At 46.9% G+C, this 25651-nt stretch overlaps 1 protein-coding gene across 2 annotated transcripts in view; it reads left to right on the top strand.

Moving 5' to 3' along the window:
* SBDS (SBDS ribosome maturation factor) overlaps nt 1-25651 on the top strand; it is a 277690-nt gene that overhangs the window by 207904 nt on the left and 44135 nt on the right. For both annotated transcript variants that reach the window (XM_069614881.1, XM_069614882.1), the window contains exon 4: nt 14437-14601. In XM_069614881.1, the coding sequence (XP_069470982.1) occupies nt 14437-14601 (165 nt within the window). The remainder of the gene's footprint in view (nt 1-14436; nt 14602-25651) is intronic.

Below are 25651 nucleotides of genomic sequence, written 5' to 3'. Positions count from 1 at the left end.
TTCAGAGTACTACCCTTCGGGATAGCTTCTGCACCAAGGGTATTCACAAAAGTACTGGCAGTAGCAGCGGCCCACCTGCGCAGGTTATCCATCCCGGTATACCCTTACCTCGACGACTGGCTCATAACAGGAGATTCTTACGAAACATGCTTCTCCAATACCCAAAAGACCGTAGACCTTTTGTACCAACTGGGCTTCTCCATCAACGAAAAGAAGTCCAGCTTAGACCCCAGCCAAGTCAAACAATTTTTAGGGGCTCTAATTCGAACAAAGGACGGCCTCATCTTCCCCTCCAACGAGAGGGTCCAAAACATGCTGTTTCAGGTCCCCCATTATGTAGCAGGTTGAGAGGTGACGGTACGCAAAGCAATGCGCTTGCTAGGGATGATGGCGTCCTGTATTTATTTGGTACCTCACGCGCGCCTGCGCATGCGCCCAATGCAAGAGTGGCTCAACAGCCAGTGGTGTCAGGCCAGCGGACAATGGGACGATCTAGTGGTGGTCTCGCAGGCCTTAGTTCTCTCGCTACAGTGGTGGACAAAAGAGAACCTGTTATTAGGGAAAACTTTTGCCACACCCGCAGTGGAAGCCACTCTAACCACAGACTCATCCCTCACAGGATGGGGGGGCTCACCTATCCCATCAGACTGCTCACGGAGCGTGGACTCCGAGCTTAGCATCCAAGCATATAAACCTGCTGGAACTTCTAGCGGTGTTCAAAGCACTGAAAGCCTTTCAGGAACACCTACAAGGAAAGACAGTGATGGTCCTCACAGACAGCACCACAGCCATGTACTACCTCAACAAGCAAGGGGGCACTCACTCTCCAGGACTGTTCAAGCTGTCCCAGAATATATGGAAGTGGGCTCTCAAACACATGTTCCTACTATCACAACATGTACCAGGGGAACTCAATCTGCTAGCAGACAAACTCAGCAGAGACTTCCCCCTGCCCGAAGAGTACGAATGGCAATTGCAGGAAGACATCGTCTTAGACGTCTTCACGCAATGGGGATTCCCGGAAATAGACCTGTTCGCAACTATGGAAAACTCACAATGCCAAAGTTACGCCTCCAGGTACCCCCAGAACCAGTCCAAGGGGAACGGTCTGTCGATTCAATGGTCAGGGAAATTTGTTTACGCCTTTCCCCCAACTCCCCTTCTCAACAAAGTGGTGCACAAGATGCACCAGGAGCAGGTTACCATGATACTAGTGGCCCCAATGTGGGCCCGGCAGCCATGGTTCGCTCACTTGATGGAGATGTCCCTATCTCCCCCAGTGAAACTTCCCTGCCCGTACAACATGCTGTCACAGGACAAGGGCAGGACACTGCATCCATGCCCTCAGACCATGAACTTAGCAGCCTGGCTCCTGAGATCGTAGAATTTGGACATTTACAACTCCCGCAGAGATGTATGGACATCCTCAGGGAAGCCAGAAAACCTAATACTCGCCACTGCTATTCTAGCAAGTGGAAAAGATTTGTCATCTGGTGTAGAATTAAGAGCATCAACCCAGTTGACTGCTCTCCCACTAACATTGTTCTGTACTTGACCCATTTACTGGATTCAGGTCTAGTCTTCAATTCCATTAAAGTCCACCTAGCGGCACTTTCTGCATACACCACTTCCCAACTTAAAGTGTCGTGGTGGAAGATACCAGTTATCAAGGCCTTCATGGAGGGGGTAAAGAGAATACACCCTCCGATAGCTAACCCAGCTCCCGGATGGGACTTAAATGTGGTACTTTCTAGACTCATGGGCCCGCCTTTCGAACCCATGCACAAGGCAACTCTTAAAGACCTCACTCTTAAGACTGCTTTCCTAATAGCTATCACCTCCATTAGGAGAGTAAGTGAACTACAGGCTCTTTCTGTACTAGACCCCTTCGTAACAGTTCACAGGGATAAGGTGGTTCTACGCACACACCCAGGGTTTGCACCAAAATTCATATTGAAATTTCATGTAAACCAGTCAATAGAACTACCAACGTTCTTTCAAAACCCTTCCAGCTTGGGAGAAAAAAGTCTGCATACACTGGATGTACGCAGAGCTGTCATGTTCTACATGGAAAGAACCAGACCACTAAGAAAGACTAATCAGTTCTTTGTCTCGGTGGCAGCAGGAAGAGGAGATGCAGTTTCAAAGTCCACTATATCTAGATGGATTGTTCAATGCATCACTCTCTGTTACACTCTTGCTAAGAGAGAACTACCCTTCAAGCCAAGAGCACATTCCACTCGAGGCACTGGGGCTTCCATAGCATTCATTGCAAATGTTCCTCTTGAGTCCATCTGCAAAGCGGCTACCTGGAGTTCTGTGCACACCTTTACAAAACACTACTGTCTAGATGCACACTCTAAATCTGACTCCCAGGTGGGACTGGCAGTATTAAGACATCTTTTCTCTACTGTTCCTTCTCATAACCCACCGCCAACTCCGGGTACTGCTCGCTAGTCTATGCACAGCATGTGATTCTAAGCAGATTAACAAACATCAGAAGACAATGCATTACTTACCGTAAAAGCATTTCTGATGGTGGTTCTGCTTAGATTCACATGCGCCCACCCTTCCTCCCCGCTCGGATGGAAGGAACATAGACATCCTTTTCTATATTTCTCTCTTTTCTGTACTCACTCACGTCTAGAAGGCTCCCTCTGGGCAGAAAAATACAAACAGAGGGACCTCGACGCGTGAGGGATTGTGGGTACAACGCACGTCACTATAGGGATAGTGTTACAGACACGCCTTGTCGACGTCCCCTTTTCGACTACGAAAAACAAAATGCAATACTCCGCAGTGACCACTGGATGTCGGACCTATGCACAGCATGTGAATCTAAGCAGATACAACCATCAGAAATGCTTTTACGGTAAGTAATGCATTGTCATATATATATATTTCTGAGGCTTGTGGAATCTGCTTAGATCACATGCTGTGCATAGGCCGACATCTAGTGGAAGCTGCGGAGTATTACAGTTTGTTTTTCGAAGTCGAAAAATGGGCGTCGACACAGGGCGTGCCAGTAATACTATCCCTAGTGTGACGTCCCCTGTACCCATGATCCCTCACGCGTCTAGGATCCCCAGATTGTTTTTTTCCGCCATTCTGGTCGGAAGCACTTCATCGGAGTTCCCTGGCTTTGCCATATTTTCACTAAAAATAATTATAATTTGCCCCGTTTTTGTCAACCTTCGTCGATCAACATCTCGACGCCGAACCGGGGAGGAGATCAACGTCGAATACCGACGGATTGGGCCTTGAGGCTTCCGCCTCGGCTCGGGCCTGGGCCGCTGGCCTCGGCCCTACAAGTAGGGAGAGTGGGGGGTGGTACACTTCCACACTCGACACCTTATTACCTACACACACTTGCCCGCTGCCCACAGGCGCGTATGGAGGGTACGCCCTTTCAGTTTTGCCCCAAGTGTAATAAGAAATACCCTTGGGTAGATAAGCACGCTACGTGCAACCTTTGCCTACCCAGAGACCACCCCGAGACGGGTTGCAGGGCCTGTAGCAGGTTTAAGGCAAAAACTCTTAAGGACCGCTCCACCAAGCGTTGGGCCCACCACGCCAAGCTAGCAGCTATGGAGGCGGAGGGTACCTTCAGCGACGGCAGCGACGCCGAACTTTCGGACGGCGAGGGCACCAAGGCGTCGAAGGACAGCCGAACGCACGTCCCCGGCCTCGGAAGGTCGTCCGTCCCGGCGACTATGGGGAAGTCCCCCGGCGACAAAAGCGTTACACATACACACGCTAAACACAAAAAATCCACCCGAGATTCGACGTCGTCGAAACCTCGGAAAGAGGCACAGAAGGAGCGGTCCGAAAGGACGTCCTCTGGGCGGTCCCGGTCGAGGTCGCCGCACGACGTCAGGCAAGCCTCCACACTTGCACAAAGTGCCTCGACCATTAATATCCCGGAAGATCAATCGTCCGAAGACGAACACGACTTCCACCCCCAGCCTGCACCCCAGGAAAAGGGTACTTCACTTGGGAGTAAAGAGGGGCCAGTTTCGAAGCCTAGTTCGAAAGACAGGGATTCCACCTCCGATCCTCGACGCCAGGCGTCGAAAGATAAGGGAAAGGGGAAACACACTTCCACCCACGGGGAAGGGGGTAAACAGCAAAGGAAACAACCCTTGCAGTCCTCCACTACAAAAGAACTGACCAAGTCTTCTCAGGGCCAATCCATAGAAAGTCCCAGCAAGGTCACCCCAAGCTCAAAACTCTGGTCATGCGAGGACATTGACAGAGTAATGTCAAGGATGTCTTCCTTGGCGAATTTTTTCGAAAGACACCCTGAACAACTCCTAGCTTTAAACCCTCAGGAAGATTCTCCCTCAGGGTCTAGGGACTCTATCCCCTCAAATAAAAGACCCCGGGTCGAGACACCATTTAGGCCTTTAGACCCCATCGAGGTCCAACCCTATTCTTACCTCTTCCCTACAGACCAAGGAAACTCTTCCCTTATAGAAGGTCAGGAAATTGACACGCCAGAAGATCCTGCAGGATCAGATTATTACGGCGAAGACGAAGACGAGGATGAGCCAGAAAATAGCCCAGATATTTTCAGAATGGACTCACCAGTCGAAAGGGAAGCCCCAGTGTCTGACTCCCCAATAGATAATCAGCCCCTCCTTAATGAACTGCTCTTTCGGGCAGCTAACCACTTCCACATAGACACACAAGGTGTCCAGGAAGAAAGGGACTTTGCGGAAGAACTAATAGGGGAAAGGAAGCCAGTAGCCCAAACCATTCCCATCCTAAAATCTGTTCAACGCAGAATAGCACCATCCCTTGTCAACCCAAACCTGACAAGACCTGTAAATCCGAGAGTGGAGAAGCTGTTTAAAGCAGCCCAGTCGGACCCCCTATATATTAGAGGTCAACTTAAGCCAGACTCTCTAGTAGTAACCAACACCCGCAAAAGAGCTGGTACACCATTATCTTCCTCTGAGGCTCCCCCCGACAAAGAAAGTAAAAAACTTTATGGTTTTGGCAGGAAAGTAGCTTCCACGGCAGCCTACCAAGCCAGAATCGCGAATTCCACCACACTGTTGGCTAGCTACAACTGTCACCAGTGGGAAGAAGTGGCAGCACTAATAGACTCTGCTCCCGAACCCCTTAAAAGCCAGCTGGCTCGCATTTGTGCGGAAGGAAGGAACGTGTCAGGCTGCACTGTAAAAGCAACTCTGGACGCCGCTGACAATGCGGGTAGACTTATAGCAGAGGGGACTGTCATCAAAAGGCATGCTTGGTTGAGGCAGTCGGGATTCAAAGCAGAAACACAAGCTGCGCTCTTAGACAAACCAGTGGAAAGTGATCTCCTGTTTGGGAAGGCAGTCGAGGACGCTCTAAAAAACGCTAAGGAAGAATTCGACACCCTCAAATCCCTTGGCCAGTTAACTACCAAACCACCTAACCAAAGAGGGAATGGCAATTTTCGTCGCCCCCGCGGCCAAAATTCCAATAGAGGAAATAGCTACTCCCACACCCAGGGTACACAGTGGAACACCAGCTCACAACAGTCTACCCAGGCGTATGGTAGGGGTAGTAAAAGAGGACGGGGTAGAGGCAGAGGCAGCCCCAGTAAAGGAGGAGGCACGCCTCCACCAAAGCAGTGACGCTCAGTTCAGGGTCCCTTCCCATGCAACCCCAGTAGGGGGACGAATATCAAGTTTCACCCAGGCATGGGAAGGGATAACATCCGACAGATGGGTGCTGTCAACAGTATCCAATGGGTACTGCATAGAACTACTGCAACGTCCCCTAAACCATCCTCCAAGACAAAAAGTCCACTCTTTACAACATCAGAAGATCCTCCTCGAGGAGATCGCCATTCTGCTAGAAAAGGACGCGATAGAACTCGTCCCGGGACACCAGGTAAACAAGGGTATCTATTCAACTTACTTCCTTGTGCCAAAGAAAGATTTAACAATGCGCCCAGTTTTAGACTTACGGCCTGCCAACAAGTATGTCAAGCCCCAAAAATTCCGTATGACCACACTACAAGAGGTAATCCCACTCCTAAAAAAGGGGGATTACATGGCAACCTTGGATATGAAAGATGCCTATTTTCATATTTCCATGCTCCCAGCGCACAGAAAATACTTGCGCTTCAAGGTGGACAGTCGCCACTACCAATTCAAGGTACTGCCCTTCGGGATAGCTTCTGCACCAAGGGTATTCACCAAGGTACTGGCGGTGGCAGCTGCACACCTACGCAGGGAGGCAATCCCAGTGTACCCTTATCTGGACGACTGGCTCATAACGGGGGAAACCCCAGGAATCTGCAGGTCAAACATTCAAAGGACCATCGACCTCCTCCACGAATTAGGCTTCTCCATCAACGAGAAAAAGTCAAGTCTGGTGCCAAGCACCTCAAAACAGTTTCTAGGAGCTATCCTAGATACTCAGAAAGGATTGACCTTCCCTTCGGAAGAAAGAATTCGGAACATACTTCTGCAAATTCCGCATTATCAGTCAGGTCAACAGATAACAGTACGCAAAGCTATGCGGTTACTCGGCATGATGGCGTCATGCATTTACCTGGTCCCCCACGCGCGTCTGCGCATGCGTCCCATGCAGGAATGGTTGGCGAAACAGTGGTCTCAGGCAAGTGGTCAGTGGGACGATCTAGTGGTCGTTTCGCCAACACTCGTACAGAACCTACACTGGTGGACAAGAGAGAATCTCGCAAAGGGGAAACCCTTTTACGATCCCGAAGTACAGGCAGTGGTGACTACAGATGCATGCCTGACGGGGTGGGGAGCTCACCATCTCCACCACACAGCTCAGGGTCTCTGGTCTCACTCAGTAGCCAAGAACCACATCAATCTGCTAGAGCTTCTGGCAGTATTCCGAGCGCTGCAGGCGTTCGAGCCCCATCTACTAAACTTGTCGGTGCAGATCAGGACGGACAGCACGACAGCCATGTTCTATCTGAACAAGCAAGGAGGGACTCGTTCGCCAAATCTATCCAAGCTTGCCCAGAAAATATGGATATGGGCACTCAAACGGAACATCTTCCTGTCATCGCAACATGTTCCAGGGGAGCTCAATTCCCTAGCGGATGCTCTAAGCAGAGACTCCCTCCCAGAAGAACACGAGTGGGTCCTTCACAAAGACGTAGTAGAAGATCTCTTCTCTCAGTGGGGTTTCCCCACTATAGACCTATTCGCCACAAGCGAAAACAAACAATGCCCAGGATTTGCATCCAGGTTCCCACAACCGGACTCCCAGGGGAATGCCCTGTGGATAAACTGGTCAGGGATGTTTGCGTACGCTTTCCCACCAACTCCCCTCATCAGGAAGGTGGTGTACAAGATGAACAAGGAATCGATGACGCTCATCCTAGTTGCTCCCATGTGGGCGAGACAACCATGGTTTCCACACCTACGCAGGATGGCGGTATGCGAGCCCATCAGACTCCCAGCCTGGTACAACCTTCTGTCCCAGCAACAAGGTCAAACAGTGCATCAGGAACCCAACTCTATGAACCTAGCAGCATGGCTCCTGAAGTCATAGAGTTTGGACATCTCAAATTACCACAGAGGTGTATGGACATTCTAAAAGAGTCTAGGAAACCAAATACAAGGCACTGTTACTTTAACAAGTGGAAAAGATTCGTTATCTGGTGCCAGAGTAAACAAATCAACCCGGTTGATTGCACTCCTTCCAACGTTGTAACATACATGCTCCACCTGCTGGATGCAGGGTTGGTTTTTAACTCTCTGAAAGTACACCTGGCAGCCCTCTCAGCCTACACCACATCCCATAACAAGGTTTCGTGGTGGAAAGTACCAGTAGTTAAAGCCTTCATGGAAGGAGTAAAGAGACTTCACCCTCCTATCTCGAACCCACCGCCAGGATGGGATCTCAATGTGGTGCTATCTAAGCTCATGGGGCCCCCCTTCGAACCCATGCATAAAAGTAGCCTCAAACACCTGACTTATAAAACGGCCTTCTTAGTAGCCATTACCTCCATAAGAAGGGTCAGTGAAATTCAGGCTCTGTCAGTGCAAGATCCTTTCTTTACTATCCACAAGGACAAACTGGTTTTACGCACACACCCTAGATTCTCACCAAAATTCATATCCAAGTTCCATGTAAACCAGTCCATCGAGCTTCCGGCTTTCTTCCAAAACCCACAGAGCTCAGCTGAGGTGAAACTACACACCCTAGATGTGCGTAGGGCGGTCTTATACTATGTAAATAAAACCAGACCGCTAAGGAAAACAGATCAACTGTTTGTCTCCGTAGCTACAGGCAGAGAGGGGGATCGCGTCTCTAAGGGCGCTATCTCAAAGTGGATTATCAACTGTATACAGCTGTGTTACTCTCTTTCTGAAAAAACTCTGCCTTTTACGCCAAGGGCCCACTCTACCAGAGGCATTGGGGCCACTCTGGCTTTCATTGCAAATGTTCCCCTTGACACCATTTGCAAAGCAGCTACTTGGAGCTCTATTCACACTTTTACTCAGCATTACTGCATTGACACTCATTCCAAGGCAGATACACAAGTGGGACAAGCGGTTCTAAGACACCTGTTTGCTCATGACCCTTCTCACATCCCACCTCCTTCTTCTGGTACTGCTCGCTAATCTATGCACAGCATGTGATCTAAGCAGATTCCACAAGCCTCAGAAGGGATACATTACTCACCGTAATCGTATTTCTGATGCTTGTATCTGCTTAGATTCACATGCGACCCACCCTTCCTCCCCTCCGAGAGAAGGCGCATGGTTGCTTGTAGTCTTACCTTTCTGTCTATCTGCTTGGACTATCTGTACTCACGCTACTCCTCATGCTACCTCATGTCAGGAAAAACACAATCTGGGGATCCTAGACGCGTGAGGGATCATGGGTACAGGGGACGTCACACTAGGGATAGTATTACTGGCACGCCCTGTGTCGACGCCCATTTTTCGACTTCGAAAAACAAACTGTAATACTCCGCAGCTTCCACTAGATGTCGGCCTATGCACAGCATGTGAATCTAAGCAGATACAAGCATCAGAAATACGATTACGGTGAGTAATGTATCCCATATATATATATATATATATATATATATATATATATATATATATATATATATATATATAATTTCTGATGTTTGTTAATCTGCTTAGAATCACATATATCACGACCTTGGGGGCGCTTGAGGCCTTCACCGTGGGGGGGGGGGGGGTCAGTGCCCCGCTCCCCCTTGGCTTTCTCCATCGGAGTCGGCTGGGACTGCTCCAGAAGTTTACCCGAAAGGTCCCACTTCCTCTTCTTCGCTGACCCGGAGTGTTGGCTCGTGGTCGAGGGTGCCGGAGATGCCGTTCCCGACCTGGCCGCCGAGGAGCCCATCCCAACAGCGCTCCCGGTGCCCGCTGGCTCACGGTAGTTTGCCTTATGTTGGGCCCATGTCGCCGGATGGCCCTCAAAAGGTCTTAAACCCGCTCAGATTTCCTCTTGCTGGGAGAGGCTTGCTGCCCCGGGATCTTCGTCTGGAGCCACTCGAAGAGCCGCTTGCGACAGTCCTTCATGGTGCGAGGCACCATATCCTTGCAGAACGCACAGGTCTCCTCCATGTGCGTTTGGTCGGAATGTAGGTATTGAAGGCACAGGGAGTGCTCATCGTCCGGGAAAAGGTTCAGTAGCCCACATCCAGGGCAGATCCTGAACAGAGGCATCGAGTTTCCTTTATCTTCAGCCATGTCTTTCGGAATCCTCCAAGAAGGGAACTGGACAATAAATTGCCCTCGAGGGGCGTGGAAAGTTCCGAAAAACGTGTCCCCGTTAGTCGGATGATGGATCGATTGAGCTTGAGGCTCGATTGACCGGAAAAATTGAGTAAACTAAGAAAGAGCAAAAAACGCAGTAAAAAGCCCGAGGGCTAATCACGAGGACTCCCACCACTCTAACGTGTGGTAAAAAATCTGAAGATGGCTGTCAGAGGAGGGTTTTAGGTAGAGTGCAGTCATTGGCTGGGGGCAGTATGACCCAGAGACCATTGATTGGTTGTTAGGAGAAAGACAGTTCAGAAAGGTAACTGAAACTCATTTTTTCTTTATCGTGGATTCCCAGCCTGACGAAGGGGAATATTCATGAGCATGTGAATCCATGTCAGACCCGTGCTGGAGAACAATAGTTACAGGTAAGTAACTTGTTCCTTATTTACATATGTGTCAAGCCAGAAAGAGTTGAACGCAAGTTGGACGATTGCATTTTCTTTGACAAAAATAATAACAAAGGCCTATCTTGCCCTATTATTGGGTTTTCCCTGCATAACCAAACTAACTAAAGGTGATTGTCAGACATCCTGAGTTCAAAACAAAACGTCCTCTGTCCACCAATCTAATCCTATCTGGCCTTACCATTTAGAACTAACAACTAAATAAGGTAGCTTCCCTTTAGCCAGGCTTCTTGGCTTCCTCCCAGGGTTTCCAAGGTACAACAGTTCAAAAATGTGGTATAACGTCTGTATTACTTATTCATCTGGGTGCAGTAACCTTCACTGATAAGCTTCAATAGCTCTTGACATGTTGGTCTCCGGAAACTTGTAAGACCCTCTCTCATGCACTCCTTATGCATTTTTTCCCTTTCTTCTTAGCAACTTAAACCTTTTTACTTCTGAGGTTTTCTTTTCCTCTGTGTTGGGGTATAATATACCCTCTTCCTTTACTTGATATCTCCACCTGCTGGGGCCTTTCGTATGTTTTTTGCTTCAAATGTCTGAGTTTTATAACTGGTGCTTGGGCTAAACTCAGCGGTTTTTATCAAAGACGTGAACATTGTAGGTAATCCGAATCAAAGCGGTCAGTGATGTAGGAGGGCTTATTTCAAAGGGAGTGTGCGTTCCAGAGTGAGAGTGATAGGAGGTGGGGAAGGGGAGATGCAGGTGCTGTGCGGTAAACGAGGGTGATGGATAGGTTAGAGATCCTGGGACCAGAGTATCTGTTTTGACGGTTGGCGGTGCAGGTGGAGAGGATGGAGATGGGGAGATGGGGAGGTGGAGTTGAGATAGACGTTAGACTGAGTTATAGCCTATGTCAATAAGAGAAAGGGAGAAAAGTGCATATGAGGACGAAGGAAACAAAGCCAACTGCATGATGGAGAGTAAAAGATGTAATCCGGTGGAAACAGTGGAGGAGGGATTCCACCCAAGAGGGAGAGCGTAGATGACAGGGTAATGAGGGAAGGGAGGTAGGAGAGGAAAGGATGGCCAGGAAAGGAGCAAGGGCAAGTTCTAAGTTGTGCTAGAGTAGTTCCAATACAGAGATGTCTGTGAAGAGTCAGAAATGTGAGTCAGACAACTTTTTGATGATTTCTCAAATTTTGGCATTTTATTAAAATAAATACCTCACTATCCCTACTCTGGTGATTATTTCCTTCCCAGCCTATCGCAACTAAAGGAAAACACTCTAACACAGGATATCTGGCCCTCACACTTAAACATAAAATGCACAAAGGAATATAAGGAAATTGCCAATAAACATTGACAATTGTATTTTCAATATATTCTCAGTCTTTCTTGGTAACTCCCCTTCCCCAGGTTTCAAGTCAAATTCAGTTCCAACGTTCAGAAAAAAAGAAATAAGAAAATCCAGGTTTGCAATAAAGTCTCAATTCAGTTCTTGGCTCCTTCAATGCGTCAAAAGGAAAGTCTGTTAACCAAAGTTGAAACAAAAGACGAGCTCTTTCTTCCTTGAACAGTGACTTTCAACTTCATCAAAGAGCATCAATGTTTTTTTAGGCCGAGATGCTTTGCCACAGTTTATAAATGTCAAAGAAGAAAAACAGTTCCTTTTTTAGACTCCATCACTCACAACTTCTGATAAGGGTAATCAAACAACTTCTGGTTAACACTTTTCAAGTCTTTCTGGGTAGTATTGGAATCAGTTTCTTTGTCAGGATAACTTCACTGCACTTCTACTTCTATCTGAACAACTCTCAGCTCAGGTTAACTTCTGCAAGACTTCACCATGAGGGTCTACACGTCTGCCTCATAGTGTTCCACATCAAAATTGTGCTACTGAAGTTTTAAATCTGACAACCAAAAGCAATACCACAGATTCAGTACTTTGTATCTTTGTGACTGAGCAATTTTTCAGATGCGACAAGATTCACTTTAGTGCACTTCAACACCTTCAAGTAAGCAAGACACTCTTCCTCTGAACATTCACTTTCCAGAAGGGCAGCCTCTTTGATACTCTTGTCTGTCTACAACCCTAAAATGCCCTTAGGATATAATTCCCTCTTTCTCCTATTGGTTTTGTTAATGCAGGTTGTATCAGCTTTTAGAGACCAATCAGAAGCAGCCAGTTTCCCTTTCCCCAACCTTGCCTTTGCCTCTTTGCATCCTACCAACCCAAGGTAGTTTACTCAAAAACCTTGCTGTCAGTCTCTTTTGGCAGTAGTCAATGCTTTCACACTCTTGGCTTTGGGCAATGGTGGTAGTCTGGTTTATGGGAATGCTTGCACAACACTTTGGCTTTGGGAAAGGCTTGTTTCGCTCCTGGCCAGAGTAACTCTTGTTTCCCTCTTGGCATGGGCAATGCTTGCTCTCTATCCCACATAACGTTAATGTTTAGTCAATTAACTTTGTTATATTGTTGTCAACTGCTTTAAAATTAAGAGATTACTCTTTATCTGAGAATTGGTTTTAGGCACATGCGACCATTCCTTCATGTGTTTTTGGAGAGTTTTAATATTCAATGAGAAGGTTTCACAGCGTTTCTCCCTTAAGCGAGTGAAAGAAATAATGGTTTCTCATGCGCGAGTGCTACTTCTCAAGGTGTTCATTGTTTGATAATCAGCGGCCCGTTTCACATCACCTTTACTCATACGCGGGTGATTCTATTTGTATACTGTTGCTTGCAATTATTTGTGCAAGGGCTCAGTAACGCTCACCAGCTTTTTTACTCCTCCCTTTGCACGTTACAGAGCTTCTACAGCTTCTGGCTTCCTTTTGGACCCACACCCTTCCTCGTTGAAGGTATCTCAGTCGGCCATGCAATTGAGGAACTCTTCTCGCTCCTGAGACCCCTTGCTTCACAACACCTTCTAGCCACGGTCTCCGACACACTTCCTGTTGCGCAATCTCTGCAATTAGGTTCACACAGGGAAAACTAATCTTTATTCACGCCTTCCGCTGCGCAACCTATGCACTTCAGAGTTTGGGGAAACTGGACCCTCTCAGGACCGGCAGGTGAAATCTGCTTGAACAAAGTCCCAGCGTCTCTTCAGTTCTCCCACCTACCAACACTGTGCTCTTCTTTCTGCTAATACTGCTGCTGCAAGCACTCCGGCAACAGCTCTCTCTCCATCTAATGGCCTGCACCTGAGAGGGCCTTTTAAGCCTAGCTGCCTCCCTCAGGTGTGGGTGATTAGGCTTAATAGGCTGACTACTACTGCAACATTGCTCTTGAGCCCTCTTTCTCGTCCCAGTACTTCAGGGATTATGGGACTCATAGTCCCAAATCAACAAAGTTACTTCTTAATTTTCAAGGTGGGTTTATTTCCCTTAAAAGTATTTGAGGCCAAACCACAAGAATTCACTTGTACTGAGGAAGGCAGTTTGTTTAAGCCAAATTGTGTAGATTCCCTTTCACTGTAACTTTGGGATTAAGTTTTTTTTTCTTTTTTTATCCTTGCAGGTCTCTAGTAGTCTTTCCTTCCTTGGGGTTTTTAAAGTGGTTACAGCAGCTTTGCCCTTATCCACAGGCTTAATATGGGGTTCAAAGCAAAAACAAAGAGGTGATGGCTGGAAGGTTTAGAATGAATCTTAACCTCTGGCATTGCTCTGAGCAACCCTTACCAGCGTTCTTCACCTGCTAAGCCATTACAGAAGGGGAAAGGCCATATGCGACTAACCAGTCTTCTGTAGAGTAGGCTGAATGTGCTAATTGGCATCGCAAACCGCCATCCTCACTAATGAAGCCTGGACCGTAAGCATTATTTGCTGAAGTTCAGCCTGCATTCAGCTGTGCCTCACCTGGCTCACCTCCTGTTGCCCCCAACCCCCTTCCTTTTTTGTTTTCCAATTTAAAACATTTTCTCTGACCTTCTTTCCTCCATCTCTCCAGACACCTTTATGCTCTTCATCTCCAGGCCATAGGAAGACAAAAGGGGCTTTTCCACATTGGCTATCTTAGAATAGCTTTGTATTTTGTTAGGGAAAAATGCTCTTGTGCAAGCATCTTCATTAAAGATTTTTTTTTTTTTTAACAAAGCATTAGCACCCCGCATAATGGTGTTAATCCCTTTGGGTGGGTCTTTTCAGCCAGTAATGGTTATGTAGCCTTCAGTCATGGTAAGCATTACGCTCAGGCTCGCAGGCTTTTACTTGTTGGTATGGCCTGCCCCTAAATTGATTATAACCAATTTGAATATAACCCAAATTGAAACTGTACTGTAAACTACATAATGCTTTTTATGTAGGCACTGGAAGTCATCAAGCAGTTGAAGGAGACCATGCAGATTGAACGGGCTCACATGAGACTACGCTTCATTCTCCCAGCAAAGGAAGGAAAGAGACTGAAGGAAAAGCTGAAACCACTCATTGCAGTTTTGGAAAGCGAAGACTTCGATCAAGAACTAGAAATCGTGAGTTACTTTTAAACGTGTTAAATTATGTATTGGGATCATTGAACGTCCAAAAGAAATGTAGCGAATATTTATACACTTGGTCGCAATGTGCTTCTCCAAGCATTAAGTGTGTGCTTTTCAATACGTCTTTTCTAAATTGTTTGGCAAGGAATGTATCATTTTTAGCTCTTTTTAACTCTTGAAGTTACTTTAGAATCACTACTTCCTTTAAGTGTTATGTAAAAAACAACTCTGCCAAGCTAGTGCAGATGGAAACCACCTAATACCCCCCTTTTTGTGAAGCTAGATGAACATAGATTGGGATCAAGCCCAGTAAAAGGTGATTTTTGAATTTTGAAGCCTAGAACTCAGTTATAAGACTACGGGAATTTCCAATACTCATTTGACTCAATAGACTCATCCGCACAGGATTGGAACTCTGAATTTTCAACATAAGATCAAGTGTGATCATTTGACATTGAGATCTCAAATTTAAGAGATATAGGGAGTGTACATGGGCCTTGTGGTCGAAACATGTGTCGGCTGTGTTTTTCTCTAGAAGAATTAAAAACATTCATATTGAAGGAACACTTGGAGTGACTTTATGAATAATGATATTGGACTTGTAAAAATTTAAAACCTAGATCAAGTGTATGGTTTGAGCGCAAGATATCCTCCCGAACTACAATCTTTTCTGTTTACTTGCTACAAGCTCTGTGGGAAGCTTGAGGGAAGATTATTACTTGCTGCCGACCTTTCTTTTAGGTTTTAAGAGTGGTACATAGCGCATGCAATCCAATAGCGATCCCACAAAGAAACCGCTCACCTAATACAAGGGGCTGTCCAAAGTGTATTGCCTTTCCATAACATCACTTCCTACAAGATTGTTGTGCATTTCTAATCAGCTCCTCATGTTACTTTCTTACGTCAGATGCACTCCATCCTGATCAGCTTTTCTATTCACCGCAGGGTCCCAGCTTCACCGTCCAGCTGTGGGACACCATGTGTGACCTTGGGCAACCGGTATGCTAGTAGTGCCTGACTTCAGTGTCAGGAGACTGAGCACCACATATCTCCTCATCGCAGAAGTAGTTTACGGGCATGTTTCAAAGATGCCCATATTAAAATGGGTCGCATTCAGAAATAATTTGTTAAACTTTTTTTTTTTTAACTAATTTTCTTTTTTCGGTGGGCCACATAATGTGCAGCAGTCACCAGATGAATAACCCTGAAAATCGCACGTTATGGATGATAATTTACTGAGCCTAAGAATGTGTGTCATGTATTTGTCAACTTTCTTTTTTTTTTTATTCATGAACACAGCATTGATACAGTTTTCCAATTCCTATTTACGCCCTGTCATGAATAAGGCGCGGATAAATAATTGCAGAGACACCTTTTGATTTGAATGATTATAGTTTATTTAAGACTGTTACAATCAGAATGAATCAAACTAATTCCCAAAAAGGCTGTAACTTGAACAGTCAGGATAGCGCCTCCTCTGATAAAATAATTGCTCTCTTCTTATGTCCTTATACAAGTGAAGCCAAGGCAAAGTTTGTCCAAATCAAAGGAAATAACTTTGGGGAAGCCGAGCAATGTGTGAAGGCATCATGAAGCAAGACACAGACAACAGATTCACTTTTCTAACAAAATTGACTTTATTTTATATGTCAGGATGGAGTAAGGCCTAACTTGCCCTATGCTAAGGTGGGATTTCCATGCCTAAAAAAAACTAAGGACAGTCTGTGTCAGTAAGTTCAACTTAAGTCCGTCTGTCTCCAAAACCTATACTTGCCCTCACAACTAAAGATATACTGTGTGTAGGGATGTCGGCACCAAAAGAAACAGTGTTCAAAATGAAGTTCTCAGCGTCTTCCAGCTCTGGCTTGTTTCAATTTCCACTTCCCCAAGTTCAAATAGTTCCACAAAAAGGCTTGGGGTTCCCGCCCCCAAGTACAACACCATTCCAGGATATCTCAGAGTATCCTTGTCCAAGTTCAATATAGTTCCAGAATCTCTTGTGGTTCCCTTGCCCAAGTTCCATCTTCTTACCTCCCTGTTGCGCGCCAGGAGCTCCAGCAAGTAGTACTCACTCTCGGGAAACCTTGCGGTGTCCCGAATTTGTTTAGGATGTTTCCGTGTTCCCAAGCTCCAGCTGGTAACACGCAGCTCAGGGAATGGCTGGGGCTCTGGTCCTCTCACGGCAGGTTTGGGTCGCTTCACCTTTCCTTCACCCTGGCAACACACAGCGTCCTCTCTACTGGTCCCGCTCCAGCCTTACCTCGCTGCTGTTGCCTTCTCTCCTGGCAAGTTTTCTTCTCTGCATTGCTGGGCCCTCCTTTTAAGCACCTGTGGCCTGTCAATGGGTTGCAGGTGCGAGTACTTGGCCTGACTCAATTTGCACCGTTTAACTGGACATACCTGACCCTCCATAGGCATCTTCCTCGTCTTGGTACCACAGTAGTGAAATTGACTAGAAATGTGCATTACTCCTAGTTGCCTGTTCCTCGTCCGAATACTCCTAGTTGCTTTGAATGGATTGTGTCCTCCCACTTATTCCTCATCTTATGCTATTCGTATCCCAGCTTCAGCTGCTTCAGAATTTTTTTTTCACCAGGGGGCGCTGTGTTCGAGACCGCAGAGTTGAAGTCCCTTGAGGGCCGCTGTTGGGCGTCGACGCCATTCGATGTATAAAGGTCTCGAGCAGCGCCCGTTACCTCGGTTTGGTTTTTTCGACGCAACTGCTTCGTGTTACGAACGGCGCATCAAGAATTTCTTTGACGATGTCCTCGTCTTTCACTCCCTCCACACCCTAGACAGGGTTCAAAAAATGTCTGAAGTGCGTCAGGAAGATGTCTATAGCCGGCCCCCCATCGGAATTGCCTCTGGTACCTCAGCCCAGACCATCGGGTTGATGATTGCCGGTCCTGTCGGGCCATGTCAAATAAGGCTCTTAGGGAACGCAGAGGTAAGCTGGCAGTGGGGGGAGGAGAAATATAAGTCTTCGAAAAGACAGAAGGATTCGGACGAATCCGGTAGAAAATCTCATCGCGAGTCGAGGAGGTCACGATCAGAGAGTCGCTCGAGGAAATCTTCCTAGTCTTCGATTAAAAAGTCAAAAAAGCGACGTCCTAGGTCGTCTTCCTTCCTCCTCTTCTGAGAGGAGAGTAACTTACCCTTCAAAGCACGATTACCCAGAAAAATAGGAGGCCTTCAGGGCTTTGATGCTAAACATTTTCGAGAAAGCAGCCCAGACCACCTCGAAGTTGCTGCGTGTGATCATGCCTCTACTCACTCTAAAAGTGACAGAGGGAAATCAAGATCTAAACACGTAAGGGTTGAAAAAGAGTCGAGAGTGTCTTCAAAGGAAAGTTCCCCGACTCCTCGCACTAAGTCTAAGCCTCCGATGCATAAAGCCTTCTTTAATACCAAGACCCAAGTCAACGCCATTGACCATACCTAAGCAAATTCCACCTTCTTTGCCTGAAAAGACTTTCCACCCTCCACCTAGACAGTAATTCTTTAGATCCATGTCATCTATATATGAAGAACATTCCTCTGAAGAGAATGTCACTCCAGCTGGGATTAGATTTGGAGCCAGAGAGGTTCCTGAAGAACTAGTGGACTCAGTCTAAAATAACAGACCTTTATGACTGTCTCCAAAATGCCAGTGGCCTAGACACTTCACCTGAAGTGGATTTTGAAAGGCCAGATCCTACAGATCATGCAGATCCTAGTTATAGGAACCTTATGGGAAAGGTCATTTATTTTATGGTGTGGAAAGCAGCTTCCCCAGATTTTGAACAGGATGACATGACTGACATCCTGAGTGAGGGTCCTTTTAAAAGAACCTGTTCTCCCATTCCATAAAGCACTGCAAAAAAGGGTAATGGTAAATTGGAACACTCCCAATTCAATTGCAGCAGTAAATAAGAAACTGGTACCAAAATATAGGCCAGCTTTATCAAATTCAGAAAATTTATCCAAACGTCCATCTCTTGAAAGTCTAGTGGTGCAAGCTGCAACCTACACTAGGCAATCAGCTTACCCATCAATACCACCAGACGGGGACGATGATAAAGGTGATGCTTAGGCCCGGAAAGCTTTTTCTTCGGGCAGCATGGCCCTGAATTCGACTGTCACTTGCACATTAGCAAGATTTACTTAGACCCTGTGGGACTGCATGTCCTCAGCGGCTGAACGCATCCCGGAAGGTGAGGAACGGGATGGTTTCCTGGCTATAGTGAAGGATGGTAAAGGGGCTATGGAGGAATGCCTTCAGTCAGGATTCGACATTGCAGATAGTATAAGCAGGTCCATGGCATCTAGCACAGTCTTGCTCAGATTTGCATGGCTAAGGAAATCTGGTTTTGCACCTGATGTGCAGTCTACATCACTAAATATGCCTTTTGACGGCTTGAGGTTATTTGGCAGCAAGGCGGACGACAGCTTGGAGAAGTTGCAGACCTCGAAAGCGGCAGCAAAATCACTAAGAGCTGCTATAAGGCAACCTCAACAACACTCTTAGGCAGGCTCATCTTCCTGGAAGAGACGCCCTTTTCGCTTCTATTCCTCTTTTGGAAAAGGGAGGGGGCAGGCCAGTCAGAGAGGCCAACAGAGAAAACCCTTTCGTGGTGGAAAAGGGAGAGGTGCTAGATCAGCCACAGCAGCAGCAGCAGCTACTACCTCCTCAGCCACTGCTGCAGCCGCTGCAAAGCCCCTTTTGAGGTCCTAACCCACAAAACCCCAGTGGGAGGCAGAATCACTCAGTATCTGGACGAATGGCGGGGCATTACGTCAGATGCCTGGGCACTAGAGCTAGTGATCCATGGTTACCGTCTGCCTTTTCATCAAAGACCTCAAGATCATCCACCGGGAGCCAACTCTGTAAAAATTCCAGACCCGCTCCTTGTGCAGGAGATTTTAACACTGCTAGAGAAAGGTGCAATAGAACATGCATCTGTAGCGGAGAGGAACAAGGGTTGGTACTCGGCCACCCCACCCCTATTTTCTCATCCCCAAAAAGGACGGAGGATTGAGACCCATCTTGGACTTGAGAAGCTTGAACAAGTTCCTCAGGAAGGACAAGTTCAAGATGGTGACCCTTTCTCAGATCTTTCAGGCTCTTCGGCTTCAGGACTGGCTGGTTTCATTGAACCTTCAGGATGCTTACTTTCATTAGCCAATCCATCTCAAGCACACAAAGTACCTGAGGTTCGCAATTGGTGGTTCTCATTATCAGTTTCGGGTTCTACCATTTGGGCTGACCTCCGCCCTGAGGGTTTTCAGCAAACTGATGGCGGTGGTGACAGTGAGTATCAGAAGAAGGGGGATTCACGTCTACCCTTATATGGACGATTGGCTAATCGGGGCGAGTTCATCCGAACGAGCCCAGGAACATCTGGCCTTGACCTGGCACTTCTTACACAGTCTGGGCTTCTCCCTCAATTAAAAGAAGTCACAAATGATTCCAAGCCAAAAACTCCAATTCATCAGAGCGATCCTGGACACTTCCTCAGGGAAAGCCTCACCTGCCGAGGAGAGAGCTCATCACATTTTGCAGATGGTAATGAAGTTTCAAAATGCCCAACATGAACCGGCTTTCGACTTTTTAAGGTTGCTAGGCCTCATGGCATCCTGCATTTTTCTGGTGCCAGAGGCCAGATTGAGGATGAGATCCCTTCAGTGGGCCCTCAGGACTCGATGGTCCCAGTTTTTGGGGGAGATGTCAGACCTTCTACAAGTCCCGACCAAGGTGGCTCAAGATCTCCTATGGTGGGCTTGCAAGGAGAATATCCTCAAGGAGGAACCTTTTTGGCAACCATGGCCGGAGATAACGGTAGTGATGGACGCCTCACTCACGGGGTGGGGAGCCCACACCAATGATCTGACCATCAGCGGTCGTTGGTCTCCATCGGAGTCCAAACTTCACATCAACCTTTTGGAGCTGAGAGCAATCAGACTAGCGCTGAAGGCTTTTCTGCCCTCTGTACAGGGAAAGAATGTCCTAATAATGACGGACACAGTGGCCATGTACTACCTCAACAAAAGAGGAGGCGTAGGATCACTCCCACTGTGCAGAGAGGCAATGCAGCTCTGGTTCTGGGCAATGCAAGAAGGAATCTCTCTATCGGCAGTTCACCTCGCCGGAGAGCTAAACATGGCGGCAAATGCTCTGAGCAGGCAGAGCCAAGTATCCCACGAATGGGAAATCGCGCAGGAAGTCCTTCAAGAGATCTTCGCCCTTTGGGGAACCCCTCAAGTGGATCTGTTCACGACCGGTGTCAACCGGAAGTGCAAACTGTATTGCTCAAGGGAATTTCCCCCAAGACGAGCTCTAGGGGACGCGTTCGTAGTGGACTGGGTATTTCCACTCCTTTACGCGTTTCCTCCAGTCCCCGTGATTCCTCATGTAATCAGGAGGTTGAGAAAGTTCAGGAAAACCATGATCCTAATTGCCCCCGATTGGGCCCTGAGGACGTGGTACCCGAACCTTCTGGACATGTCCATCTGCCCTCCAATACGTCTTCCACAAAGAGAGGATCTTCTCTTGCAAAAGGAATGTTGGGTTCTCCAACCAGAGGTCAAGACACTCAGCCTTCACGCATGGTTTCTTAGAGGCTAGGATATAAGGATTAGGACCTCCCTGCTGACGTAATGGAGATCTTGCTTTCGGCCAGAAGGCCACCAGCAAAATCCCTGTATCAGTGTTGTTGGAACAAGTTCAGTAACTGGTGCAGGGATAAGAATGTGGATCCATTTCTTTGTAATACTCCAACAGTACTTTCGGTTTCTTACACTTAGCCAATTTGGGGCTCCAAGTTGGAACTATAAAAGGTTAGTTGGCAGCGCCATCTATCTTTAAGTGCTCCTCGGAAGAGGTGTCCTATTTTAAAATGCCTTTAGTCATTCAATTCTTGAAAGGGCTAAAAAATGTATACCCTCCGACACCTTTTCAGGTGCCCATCTGGGATTTAAATCTAGTCTTAAAATTTCTCATGTGTGCTCCTTTGGAACCTTTATATTCTTGTCCATTAAGACTGCTCACTCTTAAGACAATTGTGTTAGTGGCTATAACATCAGCCCGCAGGGTAAGTGAGTTGCATGCACTGTCTTGTAAGCCTCCTCACACCTTTTTTCATAGGGACAAGGTTATTCTAAAAGTCAAACCATCTCTCTTGCCTACAATAGTGTCAATTTTCATCTGTCACAAAAAATTGTCTTGCCTTCCTTTTATCCTCCACCTCACGCTAGTAAGGACGAGGAAAGGTTGCATAGACTGGACCCAAAAAGGACTCTGTGTCTACATTTCCAGATTGGCAAATCTCCGACAATGTGACCAACTATTTGTTGGATATAATGGGCACAAATTGGGCCTCGAGTATCTAAACAAACACTATCCAGATGGATAATTCTAGCAATCTCTGAATGCTATAAACTAGCTGGGAAAGAGCCTCCAGATGAATTAAGGGCTCATTCAACCAGAGGAATGACAACTTCCACGGCTCTTCAGAGGGTCGTCAATGCACACCTTTGTGAAGCATTACTGCTTGGACTCTACTTCATATCAAGGAAGACTATTTGCAAAAGCTGTCCTTCATTCAGTCCATAATTAAAATTTCTAGTACTCCCAACTCCAAAATTACCACTGCTATGGGAGTCTATCATACGATGAGGAATACGTGGGAGGACACAATCCATTGGAAGAACAAGTTACTTACCAACTGTAACGTTCTTTAGATTGGATATTCCTCCCACGTATTCCTCATCGACCCCCCCCCCCCCATCCTACCCCTCCGTACAGTTTACACCAGTTGCACTCTAACTTCCTTAAGAGCCTGAGGACTTAAGACCTGATCAGCTGATGCGACCATGAACACTGTAAAAACAGAACTGAGGTAATGGGCGCTGCTCGAGCCCTTTATACAGCGGATGACGTCGACACCCGACGGCGGCCCTCGAGGGACTTCGACTCCGCGGTCTCGAACACAGCGCCCCCTGGTGAGAAAATGTTTCCGAAGCAGCTGAAGCTGGGATACGAATATCATAAGATGAGTTATATGTGGGGGGAACATCCAATCGAAAGAAAGTTACAGTTGGTAAGTAACTTGTTCTTCTTCCTCGTGCCATTCTTAAAGGCATATGATTGTGGGACTCTGTGTGGGTGTAAGGAAAAAAGACTTGCAATACCCTATGAAGGCAGGGGGACAGGAGGACTCATTTTCATACGGTAAAGGGGCGGGGATATACCATGTCTCACCTGCAGACATCCTCTTCCCACTCCCGGAGGTCCCTCCTCCCAGGTGAACCTCCCTCGCATATCCACCCCCAGGGTCAGAATCCAAAAGCTGATTGCCTTTCCCTGGCCACCTAAGGGGAAGATTGACGGCGAGTAGATGGGAGGATCTGATTCCTCACAAATGGTACAAGTAAAACAAATATAGTGTGCAACCAAGCCTTTATTTGAAGGGATGGGGTTGGTAAATGTCTATAGGGCCTAAGGTAAATGTGTTGGCCCATCCCCTACACATTTTCTATAGCAATTTCTTTTTCGATTTTAGTCAAAGTGAGAGGGTCAAGTTAGAGGGTCAAGATGTTTCCAACCTCAAACATGGCTAAAAAAGAATACAAAACTAGTCTTAGTCATCCCCCTCAAGGGACACCTTAAGCTATCCAAAACAAAAGTTTCAATGGGATGGCGACCCACAATGTTCCAAGACCAAATCTTAAACATTCCTGCTATCCCCAGGCCAACCCTAGACTATGCAACATAAAATCCAAACCTCCGCTCAACAGAGCTAAACACGTTCACTGTAATCAACCCTATGTGTTCAGCCCTATTCCAAACAATCCAATACAGAACGGTCTGTGGGGGGCGGGGAGGTCTTCTGAGTCGATTGGCACTTTCTCAATTGTCTGGTTTCTCCTTCCCAGATTTATCCTGGTACTTTCTCAGCAGGAGTCTCTAACCCAGGTGGTAGGTTTCTCCTTGCACGCCGTACACCAGGTCTTGCTGTCACAAGTCACAGATCATCATTCAAGCTCCCACCAGCATCCTTAGCTCCAGACCACTATGGTTCAGTTTGCTTCCCCTGAACTCCTAACTCCCAGGAGGCACTTCCAATAGGGCTTTCCCCTCCTAGCCTGTAGATGCCAGAGTCTGTCTCAAAATCTCAATCAACAGTTCCACCTTCTTCCAATTGGGGTCTTCCTTCTCTCTCAAGGTTGTAGAACCAGGATCAGTTCTCCAGTGCTTCCTTGAATCGGGCAATAGTTTCTGTTCCAGGCAGGGAAAAGTGGTACATGGATCTAACTCCATAGGGCCTAAGATTCCAAATGACTGTCTGCAGCCTCCTTTGTACCCATGAGGCTGCAGAACTTCTTGTAAGCTGACTAGTCTCCTATGTTTCTTGGTTCTAATTGGTCTGAGAGTACTGATTTTTTAATGGTATCTTACTGAAATTTTTTTCCCTTTGGTTAATTGGGTAAAGGCCACTACCTACAGCTGTTGCTTTATTAACTCTAGAAAAACTTATGGTCTCAGATGCCATCTTGGTTTTCCTCATATGCTGATCAAGCAAATATGAATACATTTAACACCACACAAAGGTTCGAAATTGAGGGATAGAAGAGCCTGGGTAGCTTGATAGCAATAGCTACTAGGAGCTAGAAATAACCATTAGGACACATCTATACACCATTTAAAGCATAAGGGGGTCATAAATAATGGACAGAATTATATGTTTGCATCTTATGCGAAAGTTACATTTGCGGAACGCTATGTACTAGCTCCTCATTCCCCAGTGGTAGCACCTGGTCACTGGTTAATGCTGGATAGGCAGGAACAGCCTTTTTCACCTGCTTATCCAATTTAATTTCGAGCCCTGCCACTCAAAAGGCAAGCGAGCTGCTGGCGCGTGCTTACTTGATCCGCAAATCTCGTCTTTTTCATGTTCATATGCCAGCTGGGTTGAGCAGTGCCATCTCCATGATCCGTAATGCTGCAAGTCTCTGGTGGTAGCTGGGACTTTTAGAGCTTGGTATGTCTCTTCTTTCTCAACATTGATCGCATCAGAAGGTGGCAACTGCCTCTCAGATGACGAATAGAGCATTTGGTGTTTCACTCCTACCCTCTGGAAACCTCTCCAGGCAGGGACCGTCCCAGTTGTCCACATAATACAAACAGAATGCAATAGTCTGGGTGCCCCTTCACTCCTCTTTACACTTCTCCAACTTCTGGCCATTGAACTCTTCTGCTTTTCCCTTTCTCAACAAGACTATCTTCCAAGGGTCCTACAAAAGTCTTGATGACCACTGGAATGAGGGTAGGTCACTGAGCTTAGTCTCCACGTCTTTCTGCTGGTAGGCTGGTTCAGCGGGAGGTATTCCTAGCACTGATGTTTTCTGACTGTCCCCAAGATCCCCCTTCTGGCCATCTTCCCCACACACCCCACCATGCTATCATTTATTGGGACCCATCTTTTATTTCTCCTTTACTATGGTATTCTTCCTCACGCTCCACTCCTATTTCCTCCTAATTAGACTGCCATGCAATCATATCTCCTCCAGTCCACTCTGGTTTGCCAGAGTGTAGTCTGTATAGCATATATGGCCTCTCTGACTCTGTATTCTCAGTCTGTTATTCCTCTCTCTTCAACCCCTTAGTGGCTTTCCCACCACTAAATAAATCAGTCATTCCGGTCATCGATTTGCTCCCACCTCGCTCCTCATTTTCTCTTTTTGGGACCTCACCACCTCCAGTCTCCTCCCTCCTCTGTTGCTGGTCTACCCCCCCCCCCCCACCATGACATCCTGATTTCTCGTTTTTCCACCAGATGTATCTCTGCCTCACACTGTCTCCTTCTCTAGGTGTTTTTGACCTCCAGCTGATCTTTCTCCATGTCCTCCTGTTCTCTTGTAACCTCTTCCAACCCACCTATGTCTTCACCTCCTCCTTATGCAATTGGTTCCCACCTCCACCATGGTCTCTACTCCGACCGACCTTTCCATCTCTACTCCCAGTCACTACCTCTCATCTAGCTACTGTGGCAGATCGGAAGAAGGA

Source organism: Ambystoma mexicanum, chromosome 9 (assembly GCF_040938575.1).
Source record: "Ambystoma mexicanum isolate Mex_15411 chromosome 9, UKY_AmexF1_1, whole genome shotgun sequence".
In the NCBI taxonomy this organism is placed as follows: Eukaryota; Metazoa; Chordata; class Amphibia; order Caudata; family Ambystomatidae; genus Ambystoma; species Ambystoma mexicanum.
This window is presented reverse-complemented; position numbering and strand designations above follow the sequence as displayed.